The sequence below is a fragment of the Eutrema salsugineum genome, unplaced genomic scaffold (genome assembly GCF_000478725.1).
Source record: "Eutrema salsugineum unplaced genomic scaffold, Eutsalg1_0 scaffold_5, whole genome shotgun sequence".
Lineage (NCBI taxonomy): Eukaryota > Viridiplantae > Streptophyta > Magnoliopsida > Brassicales > Brassicaceae > Eutrema > Eutrema salsugineum.
In genome coordinates this window covers 3381402-3403712 of record NW_006256612.1, presented here as the reverse complement: position 1 = coordinate 3403712, position 22311 = coordinate 3381402, and the positions used below count along the sequence as shown (strand labels likewise).

The window sequence follows — 22311 nt, the reverse complement described above, 5'->3', positions numbered from 1 at the left end:
ATCATGTTCGCACCGGGATGACCCAGGCGATCATGCCAAATAGTGTAATCTAAAAACCGTGCTTTGATAGCAGCATTAGCCTCAATCATACTGACTTTAGCATGGTAAATGCCAGTAGATACGGCATAGTTTCAAAAACTTGTTTATGGTCATTTATCATTTTAGTGATAATTAAAAACTCTTTGTTCCCTTCATCCTGAGTTTCGATATGGAAACCATTCAATCTTATGTCTTTGAAACTCAATAGGTTTCTCTTAGAACTGGGTGAGTATAAGGCATCAGAGATGTCTAGATATGTGCCATTTGATAACAACACATTAGCTTGGCCATGGCCCTCTATTAGGCTCGAACTACCCGCTATAGTGCTAATGTTTGCGGTTTTGATTACTAAATTTATGAAGTAATTCTTGTCTTTTAGAATGGTGTGGCTCGATCCACTATCCACAATGATATCCATATTGTCTTGCATATCTTCATTAAACAAGAATTATAATTCAATAACATGCAAAAATGAGATGTAAATAAAACATTACTCCATAAATTAAAATGTAAAAGCAAAAGGTCTTAAAAATCCAAAGTAAAGACAATAAATCCCAAAAACAAAAGATAAAGGTTTAAGGAGTAATGAAAAACAAATTCAGATTTTTGAGATCAATCAAGGAGGTCGGAGAGCTCATAATCCATGCCATCAATCTTATCATCCTTTGAGTCATCTTCATTGACTTGGTGAACCAGGTTAGCCTCATTATTATCTTTCCCATACTTCTGGTAGAGCTCAGCAAGATATTTGGGAGTACGGCAGTTCTTGACCCAATGATTAGTCATTCCGCATCTTGAGCAAGGAGTTGGTCTAGATGAACTGCCTCTTTGGGTCGGTTTGTTGATACCACGACCCTTACCCCGACCAAAACTGAGGTTAGGTCGGTTATCTTGGTTCGGTCTACCGCGTCCTCTGCCGCGCAGTCCATGTCCATTTCCACGTCCACGTCCACGATCTGAGGATCTGTTACGTTGGACGAAGTTGGACTCTTTTCTGGTTCCTTCTGGCAATGGGGCTGATCCTGGAGGCCGCATGACACTGTTCCTCAACAGAAGCTGATTGTTCTTCTCAGCAAGCAGTAAGCAAGATATCAAATCCTCATAGGTGCTATGATTCATGGCACGGTATTGTTGTTGGAGAACAACATTGGGAGTGCCAAAAGTAGAGAATGTTTTCTCTAGCATATCCTTATCAGTGACCTCCTCGCCACATAGTTTTATGAGTGCAACTATCCGAAAGAGTTCGGAATTGAATTCTTCGACGGATTTGAAATCTTCGAACCGTAGGTTCTTCCTGTCGAACTTGGCTTGGGGCAGTATGACCGTTTTCTGATGGTCATATCGCTTTTTCAGTGCCACCCAAAGTTCGAGTGGATCCTCAAGAGTGAGGTATTGTTGCTTGAGAGACTCAGCGAGGTGATGGCGGATAATAAATATCGCCGAGTACCGTTCTGTTTGAGTCGCGGTGTTGGGATCTTTGATGCATTCACCCAGACTTTTTGAGTTGAGGTAGATCTTGGTGTCAAGGGCCCATTTGAGGTAGTTATCTCCGGAGACAGTGAGTGCCTCATATTCGACCTTTTGAATGTTTGACATCTGAAACATATAATAATTTATGTTAAATAATCAATAGTATGAGACTATGATCATTGGAATAAGGGATTTAAGGTATTCTTGGGAAAACTTTCCATTTCAGGAAACTTGCTATTTTAGGAAACTTGCTATATAAGGGAACTCTAAAATCGAACCTTAGGGTTTATAACCTAGCCGGTTTACTAGGGTTTCCAAATTTAGCTCTAATAGATAAACATTGGTTTAGGGTTTAGGGTTTAGGGTTTAGGGTTTAGGCAATCTAGAGATTGATTTTGGAAACTAATTTGAAATTAACCGATTAAGCTTAAACCGATCGGATTGATCGATTAAACAACAAAACCGGTTGAATTAGATTTAATTTTGGAAACCGGTTATTAGGGTTATTAATCGGTTAAAGGATTAAACTAAACGGATTTGCTAGGGTTTAATTTTTATTAGGAAAAACCGATCGGTTTAAACTTAAACCCTATCGATTTAGGATTAGAATTTATCGGTTTATAAACGATTTTAGATCTAGGGTTTTGCAAAGATTTAGGTTTCGGTTTGCAAAGAATTTTAGTGTTTGGTTTAGATGATGCTAGGACCAATCGGTATAGGGTTTGAACAAAGCATTAGGGTTTAGGTGTTATATGATAAAGCCGATTAGGAAAAATAAAACCAATTAGGGTTTTGACAAGAAGAAAGAGGATCGGTTTGGTTATGGTTTTAAAAACGAAAAAGACGATGAAGAATCATGAAAAGAACCGATCCATATTAGGGTTTTCAAAAAAAAAAACCAAAACTTTGATTAGAATCTATAGTTTTAGATAATACCTTTTCGCCAAATGGATTTCTGACCGGCTTATGATCTGGGAGCTAAAGACCACATATATCTACTGGAAACTCCTGAGAATGATGGCCAGAAGGGAGGACGAACAGCTGCTACAATGGAGGAACCACCGCTTGGAAAGAATCACCCGCTAAGGTGGGACAGCGCCGATTGTTTTGAGTCTTTAGGGCGCGTCTGATGTCGGATTGAGGAGCGGTTTTCACCACTAGATTCTTCTCTTCCAGGGCTTCAAAATGATATATAGATCGCCTTCTAACTCCTTGTATTTTGAGAGATATGATCGTTTGAAGTTAGGCTTTGTGCTGATAACGTATTAAGGGAAAAACTCTGATCTTATTATTTCCATAAGCAGTGTATATATACATTACATAACTAATGCATTAGAAATCCTAATGGACCATGAGACATTAACCTGATGGTTAATGGGCCGGTTACTAGAAGTTCATTTGTTTATAACATTAATCTAATTATCCAAATTGTTTTTTTTTTAATCAACTAGTTATCCAAACTTTTACCAAAAAAAAACTAGTTATCCAAACTGTTCATGTTTTGGTGATAACAGATCGTAATTTGAAATGAGATTCTTATATATTACAGTACTTATTTATTTTCCAACTCATTATCTCAATTTCAATCGTCAAGATAACTAAAATTATCCACAATATCATTTAGCTTTTTTATTTTCATATACGATTATCGTTTAAGAGTTTTAGGATAAGCAACTCCAATATTTCCAGACCCAAATTCTTTTATGTTAGTCTATCTAAGTTGGAAAAGAAAACACTTTCCTACATGTGACCTTTAAAATATAACATTTATTCTATATTTTTTTTTCAAACCTGTTTTAGATAAATTTTCTTATATCGCGTATTTTTCTTGTTCAATACTTTTCGCCCAAAAAATGTTTTCTTGAAAATTCAAATAATTTTTTTTTTGTTTTTAGATAATCACATCTTAAAGTCTATCCATATTAATCTTTATATTCATTCCAATAACCAAAACTGCATTTATAAAAATAATAATTTACAATGACAAAAAGAAAATTTTACAAAAAAAAATATGTCTTTCAACAAATGAACTTTCAACGCCAGGCGAAGAAGTTAAACCAAAATTAAAGATACTCTTATACATATATAAACGTAAACACAGGTGATACAAACAGGCACACATTACATATGCATAAGCTTATGTTAAGTTGTTCAATAGATAATATAACATTTTTTATATTTCTTTCAAATTTATTTTAGATAAATTTTATCATATCGAGTATTTTTCTTGTTTGATACTTCTCACCCAAAGTTTTTTTAAAAATTCAAATATTTTTTTTTGTTTTTGGATAATCACATCTTAAAGTCCGAATCCATATTAATCCATATATTCATTCCAATAACCAAAACTGCATTTATAAAAATAGTAATTTATGATGATAAAAAAATAGTAATTTACAATAAAACAAAAGAAGGCATATTTTTTAACAAATGAACTTTCAACGTTAAAAATATCAGACGAAGAAATTAAACCAACAAAAAAATAAAACGAAGAAATTAAACCAAAAATTAAAGATATTTTTATATAAATATAAACGTAAACAAAGATAATACAAACAGGCACACATTACACATACATAAATTTATATTAAACTGTTAAATACAATAATATAACGTTTTTAATATTTTTTTAATAAATTTTATCATATCGAGTATTTTTTTTGTTCTTCTCGCCCAAAACATATTTTTAAAAAAATTCAAATAATTTTCTTTTGTTTTTGGATAATCACATTTTAAAATCCAAATCCATATTAATCCCTATATTCATTCCAATAACCAAAACTGCATTTAATGGAATAACCAAAACTGCATTTATAGAAATAGTAATTTATGATGATAAAAAAAATAGTTATTTACAATAAAACAAAAGAAGGCATATCTTTTAACAAATGAACTTTCAACTTTAAAAATATCAGACGAAGAAATTAAACCAACGAAAAAATTAAACGAAAAAATTAAACCAAAAATTAAAAATATTTTTATATAAATATAAACGTAAACAAAGATAATACAAACAAGCACACATTACACATACATAAATTTATATTAAACTGTTAAATACAATAATATAGCGTTTTTTCTATATTTTTTTAATAAATTTTATCATATCCAGTATTTATTTTGTTCTTCTCGCCCAAAACATATTTTTAAAAAAATTCAAATAATTTTCTTTTGTTTTTGGATAATCATATTTTAAAATCCAAATCCATATTAATCCCTATATTCATTCCAATAACCAAAACTGCATTTAATAGTAATTTACGATGACAAAAAACATGTCCTTCAACAAATGAACTTTCAACATGCGAGCAAGTTAAACCAAAATTAAAGATACTTTTATACATATATAAAAGTAAACACAGATAATATAAACATGCACACATTACACATACATAAGCTTATGTTAAGTTATTAAATACGATAATATATAGAGATATTATAGAAGACCAATTATCATATTGATCATTTCCACTTTCTTCGTCCGAACATGCCATGCTTGCCTCGTTTGCCTCCGAACATGCCGTGCTTGCCACGCTTATACTTCCCTCCAAACATACTGTGCTTGCCTCGCTTGTACTTTCCTCCACCGAAAAACCCTCTTTTATACTTACCACCGTGATGGTGGCCGTAACCACCGTGATGGTGACTTCCCATTGCAGCTGCAGCTGCTGTAGCCGCTCCTGCTATTAGCCCACCGACTCCTCCTCCAAGACCTATTCACAATATGGGTAAAATGATTCATGAAAAGTATTTAATTAGAGGTCATTTATTGGCATATGAACCCACCAGAACCACATTTACCCAAAACTAAACCAAAATTATTTATCAACCGGCGGGTTCCATATACGTATCTCTAAACTCTAAACCAAAGCCATATATGTTGTATTGCTTTTTTTTTTTTTTTGAATACGTGAAAAAAAGAATTGAATTAAACATACAAAAATGTATGTATCAAATACTTAAATAATAAATGTCTACAAATTTTTGAATCCATGTTCCAACTCAAGTATATTATTAACCCTTGTCATATGTAGAAACTATTTGATTTGTATTTAACCAAACATCAAAAAGGAAAAAAAACAAAAATCGTGTACATTTGTCTTCAAATCATATTTTGAGAGCTAAAACTAGATAACACTCCACCCAAAACATAAAACTGATCGGACTAACAAGTAACAAACATGCATATATATTTTTTTGTCTAACAGTTTTTCTCTCATTTCAATATCAAAAATCAAGAAACATGCCACAAAACTTAGTTAGATAAAAACCTGGACGGTGAGGACCAGAGGGTCCGGGGTAACCGGCGGGAGGATAAGCGCCGGGAGGAGGTGGATAAGCGGCAGGTGGATAACCGTGAGGTGGCGGAGGATAACCTTGCGGAGGATAACCATGCGGCGGAGGATAAGCTCCCGGTGGCGGCGGAGGATAAGCTCCCGGTGGCGGAGGAGGATAAGCTCCCGGTGGATAACCATGGCCGTGATGATTATGATGTGAGAAGAATCCTTTGTCTTGTTCGTGATGCTTGTCTTTACCCATTTCTTTTTTTTTTAACTACTTAAGATGTAATTAACGTTTCAAAATCAAATTAGAGGGAATTCAAGATACGATTACAAGAGATTTGAGGATGAGAAAAGATGAGAGCCTTTGAATTACCTTGGTTTTGAAAATCAAAAGAGCTAGAGAGATAAGAAAGAAGATAATACAAGATTTGGTAAAAATTTAAACTATATAGTCTATAATATTTAGATACATATATATATATGTATATATATGTAGCGAAAAGAGCTCTTGGCTATTGATTTAAAGCGAAATGGACGCGTTGATGTATGCTCGTTATAACAACACATTTCTTCTTCTTGCGTCGATAATGACACGTGTTTGCTTAATCAAATACTAGATTTTACTCCGTGCATCTGCACATCATAAAATTTTTTAATCAAAATTTATAATATAATTTATATTTTTTTATAGATATAATTTTTTAATAAATAACAAAGATTTATTTTTGTGTTTAGATATAATTTATTTTTTAATTTTTCTACTATATTATGAACATGATCATAAAAACATAATTCTAACCCGATCATTCTATTAATCGAAAAAAACCATTATTATAAAAATATATTTTTAGCTCATTCATTCTATTAATCTGAAAAACTGTAATTACTAAACCATAATTCTAACCTGTCCGTCATATTACTATATAATATAATTATTTACTAATTTTGAAATAATATTTATCTTAATATCTTGCATGTTTTAAATATAAGACTGCAATTATAAAAAAAAAAACATAATCCACCCCATCAAATGACCATATAATATTAATATTTATTAGTTTTCAATATGTGAAATTTTATTCTGATTGAATATGATTAAAATTACAATAAAGTATTCTCTTAATCATATTTGTTTTTTTTAAAATATTATTTAAATTTTCAAATGTTAAATTAAATCTGACCTATAATTAAAGAAGTATAGAATAATTGAAATTAATATATTTTTTAGAATTAAATTTAATTACAAAAATAGTTTAAATTTTAAATAAAATATGATCTATATTTAAAGAAATCTTTAGTTATCTAAATTCATATCTAATTTTTGAATTTTTTATATAAAAAAGAAAATATGTTTTTAAAGAATATTACAATAATTTAGGATAATTTTAAAACTGTTTTTTAAAATATTTTTAAAAAAATTTTGGGAATGTTTGGAATTCTAAATGTGCTTTTGTTTTAATATAATAGATTATAATGTTGTTGACCTTTCATTTTTGCAATAATATAAAAACGCAATCCATACCGCATAAAACATTTTCTAGCGACTTAGTTTCCTACACGATAAATCATGTAATAAAACATATATATATATATATATATATTAGCATTTCTCTTAGCATTCATTTTATGTGCTTGTATCTTTACAACTTCATAAAATCGATCAAGTATTGACAGCAAAAATAACAAAATTATCAATTCGAGTGTGATTCATCGACTAAGGAAGACTCAAAGACGACAAAAGATCCAAAATCAAAATGTCAGAATACATAACATTCCCTAACAGATGGATCAAACAGAGTTTTGCTTCCTCTTTTTTTTTTCATATATACATCCAAAATGTACCTAATAAGAAAGCAAACCATTTCTTGGATTAAAAAGATACTACAAGCTTAGAAACATCACATTAAATCAGACCGACTTAGGAAAATGTGGGGACAAGAGCTTCGCAATCTCTGTGAATCCAACTGTGTCTTTGCCATCGAAGATCGTCTTCAACTTATCATCGCATAGTATCTCCCTTCTATTCGTCGGATTCTACAAATCATAAAACAAATGCCTTATTAAGTAATACTTCTCTAAACATGAAAATGCTATCAATGACAACAACAAAAAAAAAAAAAAAAAAAAAAACAGAGAAGCACATTGCTCAATCCAAAGCCACTATATTCGCAAGTAGTAGATTCTTGATTCAACAATATATGAACTAACAAGCTAAGTCTCTAAAATGTTCACTCAGTACAAATCAAATTCCACAAACAAAACCCAAAATGTTCAGTGAGTCCCTAATACATTGTTATGATTCACAAAGATAATGACCAAACACAAGAATCAAATAATTTCTCCAAGAAATTCCATGGAAAGCTCAAGTGATTTGTTTACATGCAACGATTTTTTCCTCTTCCATATTCTACAGTCTCTAGAGAAACCAAATCTCTAAGTGCATAAACTGGTTTAAAGAACCTAGAAATCTCCGAAAGTGAAGAAAAATCCCTAACCTGGAGATTTTGACCTTTGATGTACTCCCACACTTTCTTCACGGCGGTGGCACGAGAGAGTTCGTTTTCTCCGGCGAAACTAGCCAACGTCGGCGAGACCGGAACAGTCTTAAGTATCCCCTTTCCTTCTTTACCAGCTCCGGCGCCTGTAGCCGCCGCATTAGACGCCGCCTTCGCCATCAGTGTCCTGCATCCTCCGAAAACCCTAGAAACTGCCGCCATTTCTTCTTCACACACGCTCACAGAGAAACAAACTACAGAAAGAGAGAAAGCTCAAACCCTAGAACAGAGACGATGAAGAAGACTCAGTTAAGAAGGAAGGTAGCTGAATCGATATGGGCCTTTATCAAATGTTATGGGCTTAATTGGGCTTCAATCAAAATGTGGGATTTGGAGGCTTTTTTATGGAAAGGAAAGTAAATGTAAGGGGTAATATGCAATTTACAATTAATGTTAGTCTTTTGTTGACGAAACGTTACCGTTTCCCCGTTGCTTTTCCTCCTTCGCAGTCGCGGATGCTCCACCGCAACATCGCCGCATGGAGTCTTCGTCTCCCCTGCGTCACCGTCACCTGACTTGGAACTTGCCATTTTCTTAACGGAAACGATGCGTGTGAGTAAAATTCCTAATTAACATCAGTGGGTGTTAATTTTTTGGTATACTAATGTATTCAGAAATTAGATTTGTCATTTGAGAAGAATGCGATTGTTTACTAGTTGATTTCAGTTGTTTCCTATAGACTTTTGTTTATCAGCTAAAGGAAAAATCTTCTAGAAAGTTGAATCTATGATATTTCATCTTGAAGTTGCAGTTTTTCTTGATGTTTTCAAGTTTTTTTTTTTCAGCTCTTTAACTAGGCTGTTAAACCTCTGAAACTCAGTGTATATGTGCTAATTCTAGGAACAGTGTATGAATTCTTATATCATTACTTAGATAACATTCGAGCTTTTGAAGTTCTTGTTAGTGGAAATGTAGATGTGAGCTTTTGTATACAAGTCCTTGAGGCCAACATTAAGCTAATAAGTAAGGTACACCGGTTCGTAGGTACCGATCATTATGTATGAACATGCTCTCTATTAGAGAAATTAATTTTGTAATTTCCTTCTACTTATCTTTGTGGATGTTTTATACAACTTGAACATTTTCTTGGTTGACAGATGTTTATGTTGATAGTTGATACTAAGCTAAAGTGTAAATTATAATCTTCACTAGCATGTATTACCGGTAGAGTCACAACTTTTTCACGCAAATGGTGAATGACAAGGCGTTTCACCAAGTTGGTTTATATCTATGACTTTAAGAGATGGTTAGTTTATGTTATCTCGTTTTGGTGTACATAAGCTTGTGGAAAATTGTATCTTTATTTAGTACACTAACAAAAAAAAGGCAACTGGTGTACTCTCTCTAGTTATATAACATATATAAATGGAAAGAACATGATTAGATCATATGATCTCTTGCTTCCGTATGTAAATCACTACAAGGATGATGATGTGTTTAGGTCTGAGAAAGCAGCAGGAGTTAGTGAGTGACGTTTCCTGTATTTACTTGGGGGTTTTTAAGATGGTTCTTCTTGGTGATGACAATGACACTTGACAAAGTAGAGAGTGACATGGATTTCTCTTGTGATGTCTTTGTTTTTCTCTCTTGCATCAGCTTCCACTTGACTAAAGTGAATCACGTTTTAATGTGTAAGCATATCTTGTGGGCCTTGTCATCCCAATGATTTGTTTATCTTTCCCAGATTTTTATTTATTTCTTTACTCCTCTATTTCTTGTTCTGCACACACTGTAGCTTACCCACTTCTTCTTTTGGTGTAATTATTTCGTAGCTAACGATGTGAAGTATAACAGCCAATTAAAGTTTCAATTATTCGTCACATTTGTATGAAAGCGATAGCTCATTCCTTTAGCTATGTTGACATAATTATGCAGTTAAAAAGTCTGCTTTTTTCTTGTGATTAATGGGTGGTAATTGATCGCATTCTTATCTTTTTCTTTGCTTTTGTGCAAAAAGAAACAACAAACTACCGCTAAGAGAAACATGAGATGATAACGAGTGCCATGGTCAGGTATGTTTGCTTATGTTCTTGTCGTTGTTAGTCTAATTATCAGCAACTTGTTTGATTCTTATCTGATACACATATCTCACTGATTTCATTTTGCACCTGTTGATGTGCACTTGCAGGTGGCTAGTAAGGTATTAAAGAGTGGACCGAAAGGTTTTAAGGAACCCCACAAAGATACAACACTCATCTCCAAGGGAGAGTGGACCGAAAGTTTTGTCACTTTCGTCTCACTATTTTTGCAAATGGGAATTAAGTATATACTTTGGCTTCCTTATCTCATACATTATCTCACTGTTTTATTCTCAGCTTAGGAGTATTATTATCTAGCCTAAAACAAAAGAAAGTCGTCGGATATAACATCTCGGATACGTAAGTAAAATCGACCAAAATTCGACGACTTTTTATCTTTTCTAATTACTAATATTATTCCTTGGTTGCAGTTGTAGGGGGAGGAAAAATCTTTGGAGCTTCTTGGGGCTATCCAATTTGTTACCTCAACTTCACTCTATGCAGTGCCATGTAGGCTATGAGACGATAACCCACCAGCATCACTCCCATAACAAAAACGTCTATCCATAAATTGCTCAATCCCATTGATTTGATTGCTGGGAAATCTCCAACTCTGCACCAGACTCCCTTTGAGCACTCGTAGTAGTCATCATCAGTGTATTGAATACCCAAAAGCAACTTGTAGCAGTAGTAGCTATAGCTTAGGTACTTGAGCCATACGATGAATGGAGGGATTTGCTGCACGTAATACCCTCCAGCTATGAGAAACACGAGTGTAGTAACAGATGCTAACGTTGTGGCTTGCTTGATGTTCATTAGCAGAGCACCAAATGCCAAGCCAAGACCTTGAGCTACGAGGACGGAATAGAGAACAACCAGTAGTGAGAGGATAAACGTTGTGGGGTCGGGTTTAAGCCCACCCATCCAGTAAATTATGAACACAAAAGCAGTTGGAAGAGCGAGTTCCAAAGGCAAGTCTCCAACGTTTCTTGCCATGAAATAAGAGGAAAGACGGTACATTCCTGAAGAGCGTTCTTTGATTAGCATTCTTTTCTCTTGAGGAAATGTGAAAACTGCGTTGTATAGTGGGTAAAACCCCCAAAAGACTGAGAAGAAGAAGAGCAAGGCAGTCTGCATTTAGAATAAATGTAGAAGGATGGTTAGATTCACAGAATGCGTGTTAGCTTTGACTGTGATGGGAAGAAGAGTAAGTGATAATCATCTAAGAGACTTACTCTGTCTTGAATGTGAGATTTTGGAGTATGCCACCATAAAAGGCCACCAAGAAAAGCCACGCTGATGACTTGGAAAATCCTGAGCTTGTTGAAAGATTCGAATCTCCTCTCTCTGACCCCTCGTTGGAGCAATACAGTGAACTGGTACCACCAAGTTGTGCACCATTGTTCTGACTTGAGATTTTTTGCTGATCCAATTAAAGAATAGATAACGTCAGATTATTAGTGATGCAGAGGAGCAGAAGCAGAATTAAACAAGAAGTACTTCAAAAAGCGAAAATTACCAGCAGCTTTGGTGTACTCAAAGCTATGGGAATCCGCATTGCAGAGTTCAGCTTTCAGTTTAGTAGAAATGTTCTTATCATAAGCCGAAACAAGGGTTTCTTTTACGGTCTTCTGTTCTTGTTCCGAGGTCTCCTTTTGAGAATCAGGTGGAATTCCTGCAGTTAGCCAAATTTTAAAGAGTTAAAAAAGGATTTTCTTTTTCCTCATTTGTTTCATCATCTAGAAGCATAAAGAGAAAGGTCGTTTACCGTTTGCAAGGTCAAGTAAAAGGTCAGCTGGGTTAACTGTCATGGAAGTGGAGAATCCAACAGAGCTGAAATAATCCACAGCAGAAGATGCAGGGCCATAGTAAATAGGACTTCCTTCAGACAGCAAAACCACCTTGTCAAACATATGGTATATGCGGCTTGATGGCTGATGAATTGTGGTGACTACTGTTCTTCCTCCAGAAGCCAGCCGTTTGATTGTGGTCACGATGCGATGAGCAGTGGTCGAATCAAGACCTGAAGTGGGTTCATCAAGAAGGAGCAAGCTAGGATTTATCAGCATTTCTTGACCAATGCTAACCCTTTTTTTCTCCCCTCCTGATATTCCTCTGAACAGTGGTCCTCCTATCATGCTGTTTGTACACCGAGTCAATCCGAGTTCAGCGATAACTCTGTCCACATGCTCAGCCTTCTCGTCTCTGGTCAAACTACTTGGTAGCCGTAGAAGTGCAGTAAAGAAGAGAGTCTCCCAAACCGTGAGGTGAGGGTACAGGACATCATCCTGAGCAACAAACCCTGTTCTGCGCTTGATGCAGCCAGAGAAAGGCTGACCATTGTACATGACTTTCCCCGAGAAAGATTTGGCGAGGCGGCCTCCCAGAGCTGAGAGAAGAGTGGTTTTGCCACTGCCTGATGGACCTAACATGGCTAGGATCTCTCCTGGACAAACCATTCCCGTTATCCCATTCAGAATCGTCTTCTCTTTGCAGCTCCATGATCCTAAACACTGATTTGTTTGCTCTATCTTAACCTTGTACACAACCTCCTCAAACTGTACAACCACAAAGAAATAGATGGAATACGTTGTTAGAATGATGTCCCCGTCTTGTAATCTACTACCAAGCTAGAGTAAGAAGAGAGGAATATTTCTGATGAGATTTCTTGCAGGTAAATTTCAAAAGCTCAACTGAAAACTAAAACAAGAAGTGCACAATACTGATTTTTATTTATTTCTCTCTCTTTCTTTGTGCAGGAGAGATATCTATATAGAAAGAGAGAGAGACACCTTGAGAGTTATGGGGTACATGGAAAGCTGGAGACCAGGTTGTGAAGTGACCACAGGGAAGGCTATTACAGACTTGCTCTGTGTTTCTGACATATCTGTCAAACCTTGTACCATGACTTGGCCATTTTCTTCAGGCCTTGGTGCTATGCAGTTCTGAGGCATGATGGATCCTGAACCAGTTTCCTTACTCGTCCTTGAAGTTGTAGCCGCTATAGCCGTTGGTGATGCTCTTATGGAAAGTTTTTTGGTCTTATGGAAAGTTCTTAATCTTGGTAACAGTATCAAAGTAAACAAAAAAGGTAATAACAAAGATTTTGAAAGCGAGTGCCTTTGGTAACTTTCTTCTTGATCTCCCTCAAAGGGAAACCATGTGAGCACATGAATATATAGTAGTATGGAAAACACCCTCACACACACTTAGAAATACTACTGTGTGTTGCAAGAACCAGAAAGAGGAAGAGAGAGAGAGAGAGAAATAAAAAGGCTTTCTTTACGATGTTGGCCGATCAATCGTCTATGGTGGGTTCCCACCTTCTCTCTCTCTCCGCTTAATTTATTCTAAAGCTAATTCCTTTACCAAATATTTATACCTATCTCTTCCTTTGTTCCGTTTATCAGAATCTTACCTCTAAATTATCTTAGATAAATTAAATTAAAGCACCCTCTTGAGTCTTGACTACTTTGGATTCTAATATTGCAACTGTCGCTTTACAAAAAGGTTGTTTCTACTGAAAATTCATCAGTTGTTGTTAGGTTCTCCCAAGCTCTTAACCGTTTTGATGTGATTGCAGATTATCAATGTGACACAGCCTTAAGCAAATTCTGAAAAATAAAAAGGGCTTAAAGTATAAGTACTAGATGCCTCAATTATTCAACCAACTTGGTAACTTCTTCAACTTTCACACAGATGATTTGTATTTACATAGAACAAAAAGTGGAAATGAAAAGGAAGAGACTTTGCGGCTTTTCCATAATACATGACCAATAATTATGCTCTCCACCATTTCAGAACTCAAAACTACTTATATCAAAACCGATCCAAGTGGGAAGATCCTCTAAATCTTCAAAAGAATATCTTATAAGTTTCTCAAATTTTTAATATATTGGCTATGTGATTTTTTAGATGTATATCTCACATGGCATCATATCATATCATTTGCTTATATCTCTGCATTATCAAGCTCTCATCATGTGCTGATGTTGTCTGCATGTGATACACTTTTGTTTCCTCAAGAAATCATTTCTCCCTAACACAGCACATCCTACGAATAGTAGTAATTAGATCTGGTGGTCATAGATACACATTTCTTTCATATATCCATTAGCAAAAAAAAAACTCAAAATCGCGCATTACAGCGACAGTTTTATGATTCTTTTAGTGTCTCATGCATGTCTTTCAATTTGTCATATCTGTAGGAGTGTATATCACACATGAAAAAGTTGCAGCATGCCCACGACACAAAATCAACCATTAAAAAAAGGTCAGATTCTTGTGATAGCCTGAGAATCTTATACCACTGTTCTTGTGTAACCACCAGAGATTTATATATGCGATAACTCGCAATTGAAAACATATCTGTCTTATCTTGCCGACTCAAATCTAGTAGATGGTAAGTTCGTTTAATAGAGGGGTTGTTTAGTGTCTGCTTAAAATATATGGATAGAGACCTATAGAATGATAAGGCTTAACCTCTAGCGAATTCTCCATCATCCAAATAAAAGACAAAGTATCTTCTTCGCACGTTGTTCTTATTGTTATACCAACAAAATGGGATTCATTTTCAGACAAAAGTTGACGCTATAGGCATCTTTTCTAACGTCACATTATATCATTCTCTGTTTTTTATTTTCCAATTTGTTTACAGAAAAAAAAAAGATAAGTTCTTTGGTGCATTTAATTCCTAGATCCAAGAAGACTAAACAAAAGCCAGGAATGTCTTAATTAAGAAATATAATGGTTTAGTTTATTTTTTGATTTGTCGAAACTCGAAAGGAGACACTTTGGAAGTTTCTTTGTTTGGTAATTGAAATGAGAAAAATTTATAAACAATTTAAATTATGTAAGCTATGATCACCTCAAAGTGTCATATACTTATTCCTTAAATTAAATAGATCTTCATAAAACCAAGTGTAGTATTTTAAAAGTTTTTAAATAAGTGATGTTTTAAAAGTTTTTTTTCTTAAATAAGTGATGTTTTCAGTTTTTAATACAAAATTTAATAATATTTTATTATTTTGGACTATTTTTATTCTGCAGAATGTTTTTTATTGATTGAAATTTATTTAAATAGATAATAAATAATGTTTTTAGTATAGAAAGAATAAAAATTAAATGAATTTTTAGTCTGTGCAAAAATTTTAAATATCACTTATATCAAAACACAGGGAGTATATTAAGAGATAATGAATGTATTGAGCCATATATAATTATTAACTCAATGTTAACTAGTTTATTTGTTTTGTTCCACATTGTTAGTTATTAACTTAAGAATAACTAATGTACATGTATATATATTTGTGTTTAAACTGATGAATAAAACATTTCCGAAAATTACTTTGACAGAGTATATACTATCGATTATATACAATGACTGCTAAAACATAGATGCATGATATGATATTACAAAAATACAAATGAAATTACAATTCTCAAAAGTCCAAAAAAAAAACCCCCTCAGTTAATATCTAATCCATTGATTTATCACGAGTCGCAATGATGTGAATTATAAATTTTGAAACATCAAATTGTATATAATAAAGTGGTTTCTATCTGTTCAAATACCCAACCACAATTAATTGATTATTTATTATTTCAACGTCTATATCACACACCTAATATATAAGTATTTTCATTGCACCAATTCTGCGAAGCAATCTTCAAAAAAGACGCCATAATTAAATTTGGGATTAAATCGACTAATAGAAGTCATCTCTTGTGGCTACCGAAAGATGTTAAAGAAAAAAAAAAACAATAAAAGAACGAAAGAAGGATCTGATTCTTGCAATAGTACCTTATCGGCCATTGAATAAGAGCCAACACATAGAACAATAGGGGGCATGTGGAGCTATATTATCAGTTTTGCTTTTTGCTAATCGCAGAAAATGAGAATATTATAAAACACATCCCGTCTTGTTTCTTTTATTAATATATTCTCTAGTTTTATAATGTATTTTATTCTAATTTTGTCAAATTTTAATGTATTGTATTATTCTCCATGTTTCTGCATTATAATGCTCTTGACCTTTATATAAATAAATAGAATTTTAAATACTAAGAGTATGAACTCAAATCTTTCAAGCATTCGAAACCACAGGCGATAGAAAACAGTCCACAAACGGTAGATAATACTTGCTAAATTTTTCGTCAGTCCCGGAGATTTCACATATTTGACAAAATGCATTAACGAACTTTAGATGAAAAATACTATTCTAACCAATAAAAGTTAACATTATGTAATATTATTGTGAACCAATTGGACTTGTTATCAATGCATGCTTGCTATCTTGATTACAACTAAAAGTTTAGTTATCATGGATTAAGCATAGTGGTTAATGCCTCAAGATAATGTTAGTCTAACCGGTGATCCATCTTCTAGGACAAAATTTTTATGTTTCCCCTCGATTATTCCATTTCTTCTACTTCATGTTTTGCTAAATTAGTGTTTAAAAACCAAAACAATAATCCCGTTTTGCATTAGCATAACCCTAAATCTCAAAATTTAATTGGGCAACCAAATTTGTTTTTCAATGGTTAAACACCTTCTTATATCTCGGCACCATAATAATCGTTCACTGTGGATTTTGTTTAGGGCTTTAGTTTTAGTTTTTTAAAGTTAAAAAAAAACTACGGTGATTTTAATATCGGGTTTCTTGTAAATGTCTTATACCAATTAGCAAATATTAATGTTGTTAGTTTATTTTAAAGTATCTATTTCTGATTAATACAGTATAGTTCAAATTAAACATCCATACGAAATACATGAGATAAACATGGGAAATTGGGTGTTTTTCTTGTTATTGTACTTAGTTTTCCGAAAAATGCATATGCTCTAGAAAATCAAACGCCGTCAAAATTCCTATTTTTGACGCACATTTTATTTAATTTTCTTCATGTATTTGTTTTTTCTCTTTGTATAAGATGTAAGAAAGTATATCAATTTTATTTGGTATTACAAGACTTAAATTCAATTGACGATGTCGATATAGAGGAGTTTAGTAATGATGACACATTTTCACGCAACAAAAAGAAGAGAATGGCTCTAGAACTACTTACATTATGCATGCTTTACAATTTTTTGGTATTTATAATGTACGGACTTAATACTTTTTTATCTGTAGAAGCACTTTCGGTGTAATGAACCGAATAAACTAGCTGAAGACACATTTACTAATAACTATTATTTGTCTAGAGATGTCGCGTTGCGTTTACGAGTTGAGAATTAATTATTTTTTATTATTATCACATAAGAATCATTCCATTACCAAGTATTGTCCATATTAAATCATAATATCTAAGAAGATTGAGAATTAAGATAATTGGGGAAAAGGAGATTGAATTACTTATGGTATAAAATCATAGTCAGAACTCAGAATACGATCCTCCTCATCTTAATTCCCTCCCGTGGAAAGTTCTCCGATATAAAATTCGGATTCTTTTATTTCTTATATTACTCAAATGTAATTAATGTCATTCTTTGAGTTATTTGAGCCACTTGCTTATAACTTTGCACGAATCCGAATATAGACAAGATTTTATTTGAATATTAGAAGATGCCGGAATTTTAATATTTTCGATCGTCAAAGATTAAAGCAACTAATCTAGTTTACTATATGGAGACGTATCTATGTATATATATTCATATTAAATGATACCAATTCAATTTTCAAAGAACTTTATTTTGTAATTCCATGTTTATTTATAATTAAGAAATTCTAAACCTAAATCTGTACATTCTCTCGGACCATAGACCATAACATGCTATATAGTCTTTTGCTAAACGCAGTTTGAATTTACGTGTATAAATTTTGTTTGCGTGAGTAAATGGTGAATTCATTAAATCCGGATACAACTATGTAGACACCAGAATTTGTAAAAGAGCATAAAGTTCAAAAACAATGATAGTTACTATTTGTGAGGAATCTCGATTTAAATGGATTTACCTAGAGATTTTAAAGCTTTAATCAGTTTTGAGAGACGTCAAAAACAAAAAAAAATGGGTTTGAGAATACTGTGATATTTTAAGAAAGTTATACAATTATTATTTATCATAATCATATCGATTCAAAATCTGGTTCTATTGTTTCAGTCTAAAATCTTTACATCCCCTTTCAACTATCCAAGGACTAACTCCTATATTCAAAAATAGAATCGTCTGCAAAACATGTAAGTTTGAATAAACCATCAATTATAAATTGTGTCCTTTTCGTTTAAGAAAATCTTAGTGAAAGAGACTTCTGCTTTCACTTTCAACCTCATTCGTAAAACCCTTTAACAAAAAATAGAACTTCAAGTATTTACAGATAAAATAATGATATTTTCCCCTACCCACGAATCATCAAAACAAGATACCACCAATATAAAATTATATTATTTAATTTACCAAAAAAAAAATTATTTTATCATATACTAGCATATTCGTATTCATATATAGAAGACTCTCTATTACAGAATTATTCACCTTCTTTTTTAGTAAAGAATTATTCACCTTGTTTCATTATATTATAAAATATATATATACACTGATACACACACAGTCACACATACAGTCACACATACAGTCACACACACGGCTAATTAATGATTCCAAACTAACATACATTGTTTAGAGTTTGATATTAAATGCATAACCCTCGATCGCTTTATACGTTGATTTTAAGTTGCAGATAATATAAAGAAAAGAGCATATAATCATCTTCAGAGAATATTGAATACGCAGTTAATAATATACTTATAAAATAAATAACATAGACATATATATTTATGCAATGTACTATTTCAGATCTTCGCATAGCAATTGATCCTTTTTAGTGTATGGACTCCAAGTGGAGCCAGACAGTCTTTGCCTTTTTCTCTCTTCTTTTCAAATTTTTGATTTGATTAGTAATTTTTTAATATCTGCTACTAACTAATAATTTCCTTGGTCGAAATCTTTGGTGCGCATCGTCTCCAAGGGCACCTCTTTATGCCCCCAACTTGCTTAAATATAAATCAATCATTTATTTTACATTAGAAAAAATCAATTGTTATATACTTATGTGCATAAAGATTCAGTTTTATAGTGTAGACTGGCCGTATTTAATTATAGAATCAAAATTTGAAACAAAAAAAACGCAAAAATATAAGTATAACATAAAAATTAATGAGGCAGGGAGAGTACTGTACCAGCAATAGTAGTAATTTAATCATTATAAAAACAGTAACTAAGCTAAAATGATAGTCCAAATGTGTCATAGTGGTGGAGAAATGTCATTTAGTGAGTTTGAATATTAGTTCGGAAGTCGACACGTGTCACGCACTCTGACACTAGAGTGGTGGGTGCTTTTTTTCTCATGTCAGGTTCTGATTACGTTTAAGTTATTAATTAGTAATAATTGTTTAAAACTTTTATTGTTTTTCAAATAATGGGTAAACCGTAGATGTGATCTAGCCACTAATTAATTTTGATTCCGTCAAAAGTTGTATATCTCGGATGTCACCGAAATGTTCTATACCCGTTGTTATTCCACGGCCTAACCTAGGTTTGCTCCATGGTTCTTTTTCTAGGTAAGGGCTTAATTAAGATCATAAGACATTATACACACGTATAATGTTTAAACAAGATGACATTTTATCATCGAACTATAGTGATCAAGTTTAAAGGAAATATTTATTAAATATATATAATTTTGTAAAATTGAAACATTCGAGATCTGTCAATATTGTGGTTCTCCTCTTTTCCCCCTTTTTTTTTGTCAAGTTGTGATTGTCTCAAAATGAAATAAAGGGTTTGAATGGTGTGACTGCTTAGTGACTAAACTAAATAGCCATTATTCAGTGATCTCTGTTTTCTAACTATCAATTTCTTTTTACAATCCATGAATAACTCTAATACGATTAAACATTTAAAAGCCGTAATCTATTCAGCTATTTCACTATTAACAATCGATAGATTTCTCATTCGCCAACTTAATCCATAGTAAATCTGTATCTTCTCAAGTTACTGCATCCACTCCGGTACTGTCACCAATGATAATTTTCGTATAACTTTCTTATGATATATAATTAATAAGACTCTTATATTAATTATACTTGTATATAAAGAGAGGATGTGATATAAGATGAAAAGAGAAAACAAAAACACACACGCGTGGAAAGTGGGAGTAACGGTGGGATGCAATCTTCGATGTTTGCTAAGAAAGCACTCAGGATGAGATCAGAAAATTATATGACACTCTCTCCAATCATCTTCTCCTCTTTCTTTTTATTAACTCACTAATTTTATATTATCTTCTTCATTTCACATCATGGTTTTTTTCTAAAATAATTGAATCATGATGAAAAATTAAAAAGAAAGTTACGGACGATTACATATTTACCTTCACTTCTTAACCATGGTATATTGCTATAGAAGAAGGAATGTTGAATACTATACTTCTTTTTGCTTGAATATATAATATTTCATATTGTTATGATAATCTTGTAGTATCACACTATCACGTATTTATTTTCGTCTTATGTCACGCTTTTCATATTATTAATCTTTTTGTACTGATTTTGTTACGTCAATTAACATATATACGATCGTATATTCTGACTCTAAGGCTAATTAATGAAAAACTCAACTCTTCTGTATAATTCTCTTACGGTATCAAAAATAAATTGTTTAAGATAATTGACTAATGCTAAAGTGAAATTAGGTCAAGAGAAATGTGTTAGAATTCATCTTGAGCGACAATTAACATAGAGTATATATAAATGATATTGGTTCAACTTGTTGTCCAGCTTAATTAAATTTAGCTTACAAACTTACGGTCGAACATTTGATTGTGATATATATATATATATATATATATATATTTTTTTATTGTGATATTGATTTACTAAAAAAGTGCGTGCGCCTATAAATAATTATATTTACTAAAATGTTGTAGTCATGACATGATGTTTGTATACGTATGTATACGAAAGACAAGATGCGAAGAAAATGATCAAAAGAAGATCTTTTAAAGTAACGTTTGTCTCTTCTCATTTGATTTTATGGCCCCCCACCCCTTAACAGTTAACCCTAAGACCCTAACCAATAATATTAAATAACTAAATTATTTCTCTTAAATATATGTGTATATATAAATACGTATATATACTGTTTTGACGGATGTGAGAAAACGAATAGGCTGTATGTGTCTCCATACTATCGCAAACAATGTGTAATATTCTTAATGAGTTTGATCTACTCTGTTTTCTGGTCAAGCTATTGCATTTCTAATTTCTTGTAATTAAAAGTTTAGGACATATACTTTATCTCGTTTATCTAAGATTATATTTCTCTGAACTAAACAACTAACCGAGGAGTTCCCATTTTTGTTGCTGTCGACGGAGTTCGCTTTTAACTGAACTTTGTGGTTGGCAATTTGTTTGCTTGTGCGTTTAAAGTTTATGGTTATAATTTGTATACACTTTTAAAAATTAAGTCTGTAATCAAAAACACGTCAACTTAGTTGCCGTAGATACTTGGTTTAATTATGATGGTGTGTATCTTAATTCTTAAATGAATTTGATAAATATAGAAGACCAAATGAATTAACCATAAAACTATTTTAAGCTTTTGAGGAAATCACGACCGTATCTATATGTGAGTTATCGTATTTGATATTTCATATGTATAAATGTTGAACAGAAAACAATATACAGATTTAAATATGAATGGTGATACAGCTATGACACCACACTAGTACAATAATACAAACAACTATATCTCCTGATCAATACATTTTGTTAGTGTGATCAAAGTTGTTCTTATTTTCTTATTTATAATTATATTTGATATTTAATACAAATCTATTATATAATTAAAGAGTTTTCTCTCTATTTAGAGTGTCCACATCAGCATCAAGAATAAAAATTAAATTTAATAACTCAATTAATTCACACACATTAATAACTATTATTTTTCAT

At 32.6% G+C, this 22311-nt stretch overlaps 5 protein-coding genes and 1 long non-coding RNA gene across 6 annotated transcripts; 2 read left to right on the top strand and 4 right to left on the bottom strand.

Moving 5' to 3' along the window:
* Nucleotides 1-651: 651 nt before the first annotated feature.
* Nucleotides 652-1635, bottom strand: LOC112083955. The gene has a single exon (XM_024152178.1). The coding sequence runs from the start codon at nucleotides 1633-1635 to the stop codon at nucleotides 652-654; it is 984 nt and encodes a 327-aa protein (XP_024007946.1).
* Nucleotides 1636-4872: 3237 nt separating this feature from the next.
* LOC18991906 (glycine-rich protein A3) lies at nucleotides 4873-6169 on the bottom strand. The gene is made up of 3 exons (XM_006415244.2): nucleotides 6166-6169; nucleotides 5781-6063; nucleotides 4873-5222 (listed from the first exon to the last, which is right to left on the bottom strand). Exons 2-3 carry the CDS (start codon nucleotides 6046-6048, stop codon nucleotides 4972-4974), a joined length of 519 nt encoding a protein of 172 aa, XP_006415307.1. The 5' UTR covers nucleotides 6049-6063; nucleotides 6166-6169; the 3' UTR covers nucleotides 4873-4971.
* Nucleotides 6170-7522: 1353 nt separating this feature from the next.
* Nucleotides 7523-8572, bottom strand: LOC18991905 (upstream activation factor subunit UAF30). Its single transcript, XM_024153030.1, has 2 exons — nucleotides 8288-8572; nucleotides 7523-7826 (listed from the first exon to the last, which is right to left on the bottom strand). Exons 1-2 carry the CDS (start codon nucleotides 8507-8509, stop codon nucleotides 7701-7703), a joined length of 348 nt encoding a protein of 115 aa, XP_024008798.1. The 5' UTR covers nucleotides 8510-8572; the 3' UTR covers nucleotides 7523-7700.
* Nucleotides 8573-8799: 227 nt separating this feature from the next.
* Nucleotides 8800-10902, top strand: LOC112084114. The gene is made up of 4 exons (XR_002898087.1): nucleotides 8800-8899; nucleotides 10305-10359; nucleotides 10476-10725; nucleotides 10797-10902. It is a non-coding gene; the product is annotated as an uncharacterized LOC112084114 (long non-coding RNA).
* On the bottom strand, nucleotides 10597-13657 carry LOC18991904 (ABC transporter G family member 14). The gene is made up of 5 exons (XM_006415242.2): nucleotides 13158-13657; nucleotides 12134-12923; nucleotides 11885-12040; nucleotides 11601-11788; nucleotides 10597-11496 (listed from the first exon to the last, which is right to left on the bottom strand). The coding sequence occupies exons 1-5, from the start codon at nucleotides 13317-13319 to the stop codon at nucleotides 10846-10848; spliced, it is 1947 nt and encodes a 648-aa protein (XP_006415305.1). The 5' UTR covers nucleotides 13320-13657; the 3' UTR covers nucleotides 10597-10845.
* Nucleotides 13658-14293: 636 nt separating this feature from the next.
* LOC112083954 (defensin-like protein 316) lies at nucleotides 14294-14714 on the top strand. Its single transcript, XM_024152177.1, is given in 3 exon segments — nucleotides 14294-14359; nucleotides 14537-14629; nucleotides 14631-14714. Coding segments are annotated over 3 exon segments (243 nt in total).
* The last annotated feature ends 7597 nt before the right edge of the window (nucleotides 14715-22311 follow it).

What these genes read in the sequence shown, in the direction of transcription:
- LOC18991905 (XM_024153030.1), bottom strand. Translation starts at nt 8,509, where the DNA reads ATGGCGGCAGTTTCTAGGGTTTTCGGAGGATGCAGGACACTGATGGCG. An exon ending in TCAAAGGTCAAAATCTCCAG is followed by an intron (nt 7,827 to 8,287) that starts GTTAGGGATTTT and finishes TATGATTTGTAG; the next exon opens with AATCCGACGAATAGAAGGGA.
- LOC112083955 (XM_024152178.1), bottom strand. Translation starts at nt 1,635, where the DNA reads ATGTCAAACATTCAAAAGGTCGAATATGAGGCACTCACTGTCTCCGGA.
- LOC18991906 (XM_006415244.2), bottom strand. Translation starts at nt 6,048, where the DNA reads ATGGGTAAAGACAAGCATCACGAACAAGACAAAGGATTCTTCTCACAT. An exon ending in CTCTGGTCCTCACCGTCCAG is followed by an intron (nt 5,223 to 5,780) that starts GTTTTTATCTAA and finishes TATTGTGAATAG; the next exon opens with GTCTTGGAGGAGGAGTCGGT.
- LOC18991904 (XM_006415242.2), bottom strand. Translation starts at nt 13,319, where the DNA reads ATGCCTCAGAACTGCATAGCACCAAGGCCTGAAGAAAATGGCCAAGTC. An exon ending in TGTACCCCATAACTCTCAAG is followed by an intron (nt 12,924 to 13,157) that starts GTGTCTCTCTCT and finishes GTGGTTGTACAG; the next exon opens with TTTGAGGAGGTTGTGTACAA. An exon ending in AATCTCACATTCAAGACAGA is followed by an intron (nt 11,497 to 11,600) that starts GTAAGTCTCTTA and finishes TTCTAAATGCAG; the next exon opens with ACTGCCTTGCTCTTCTTCTT.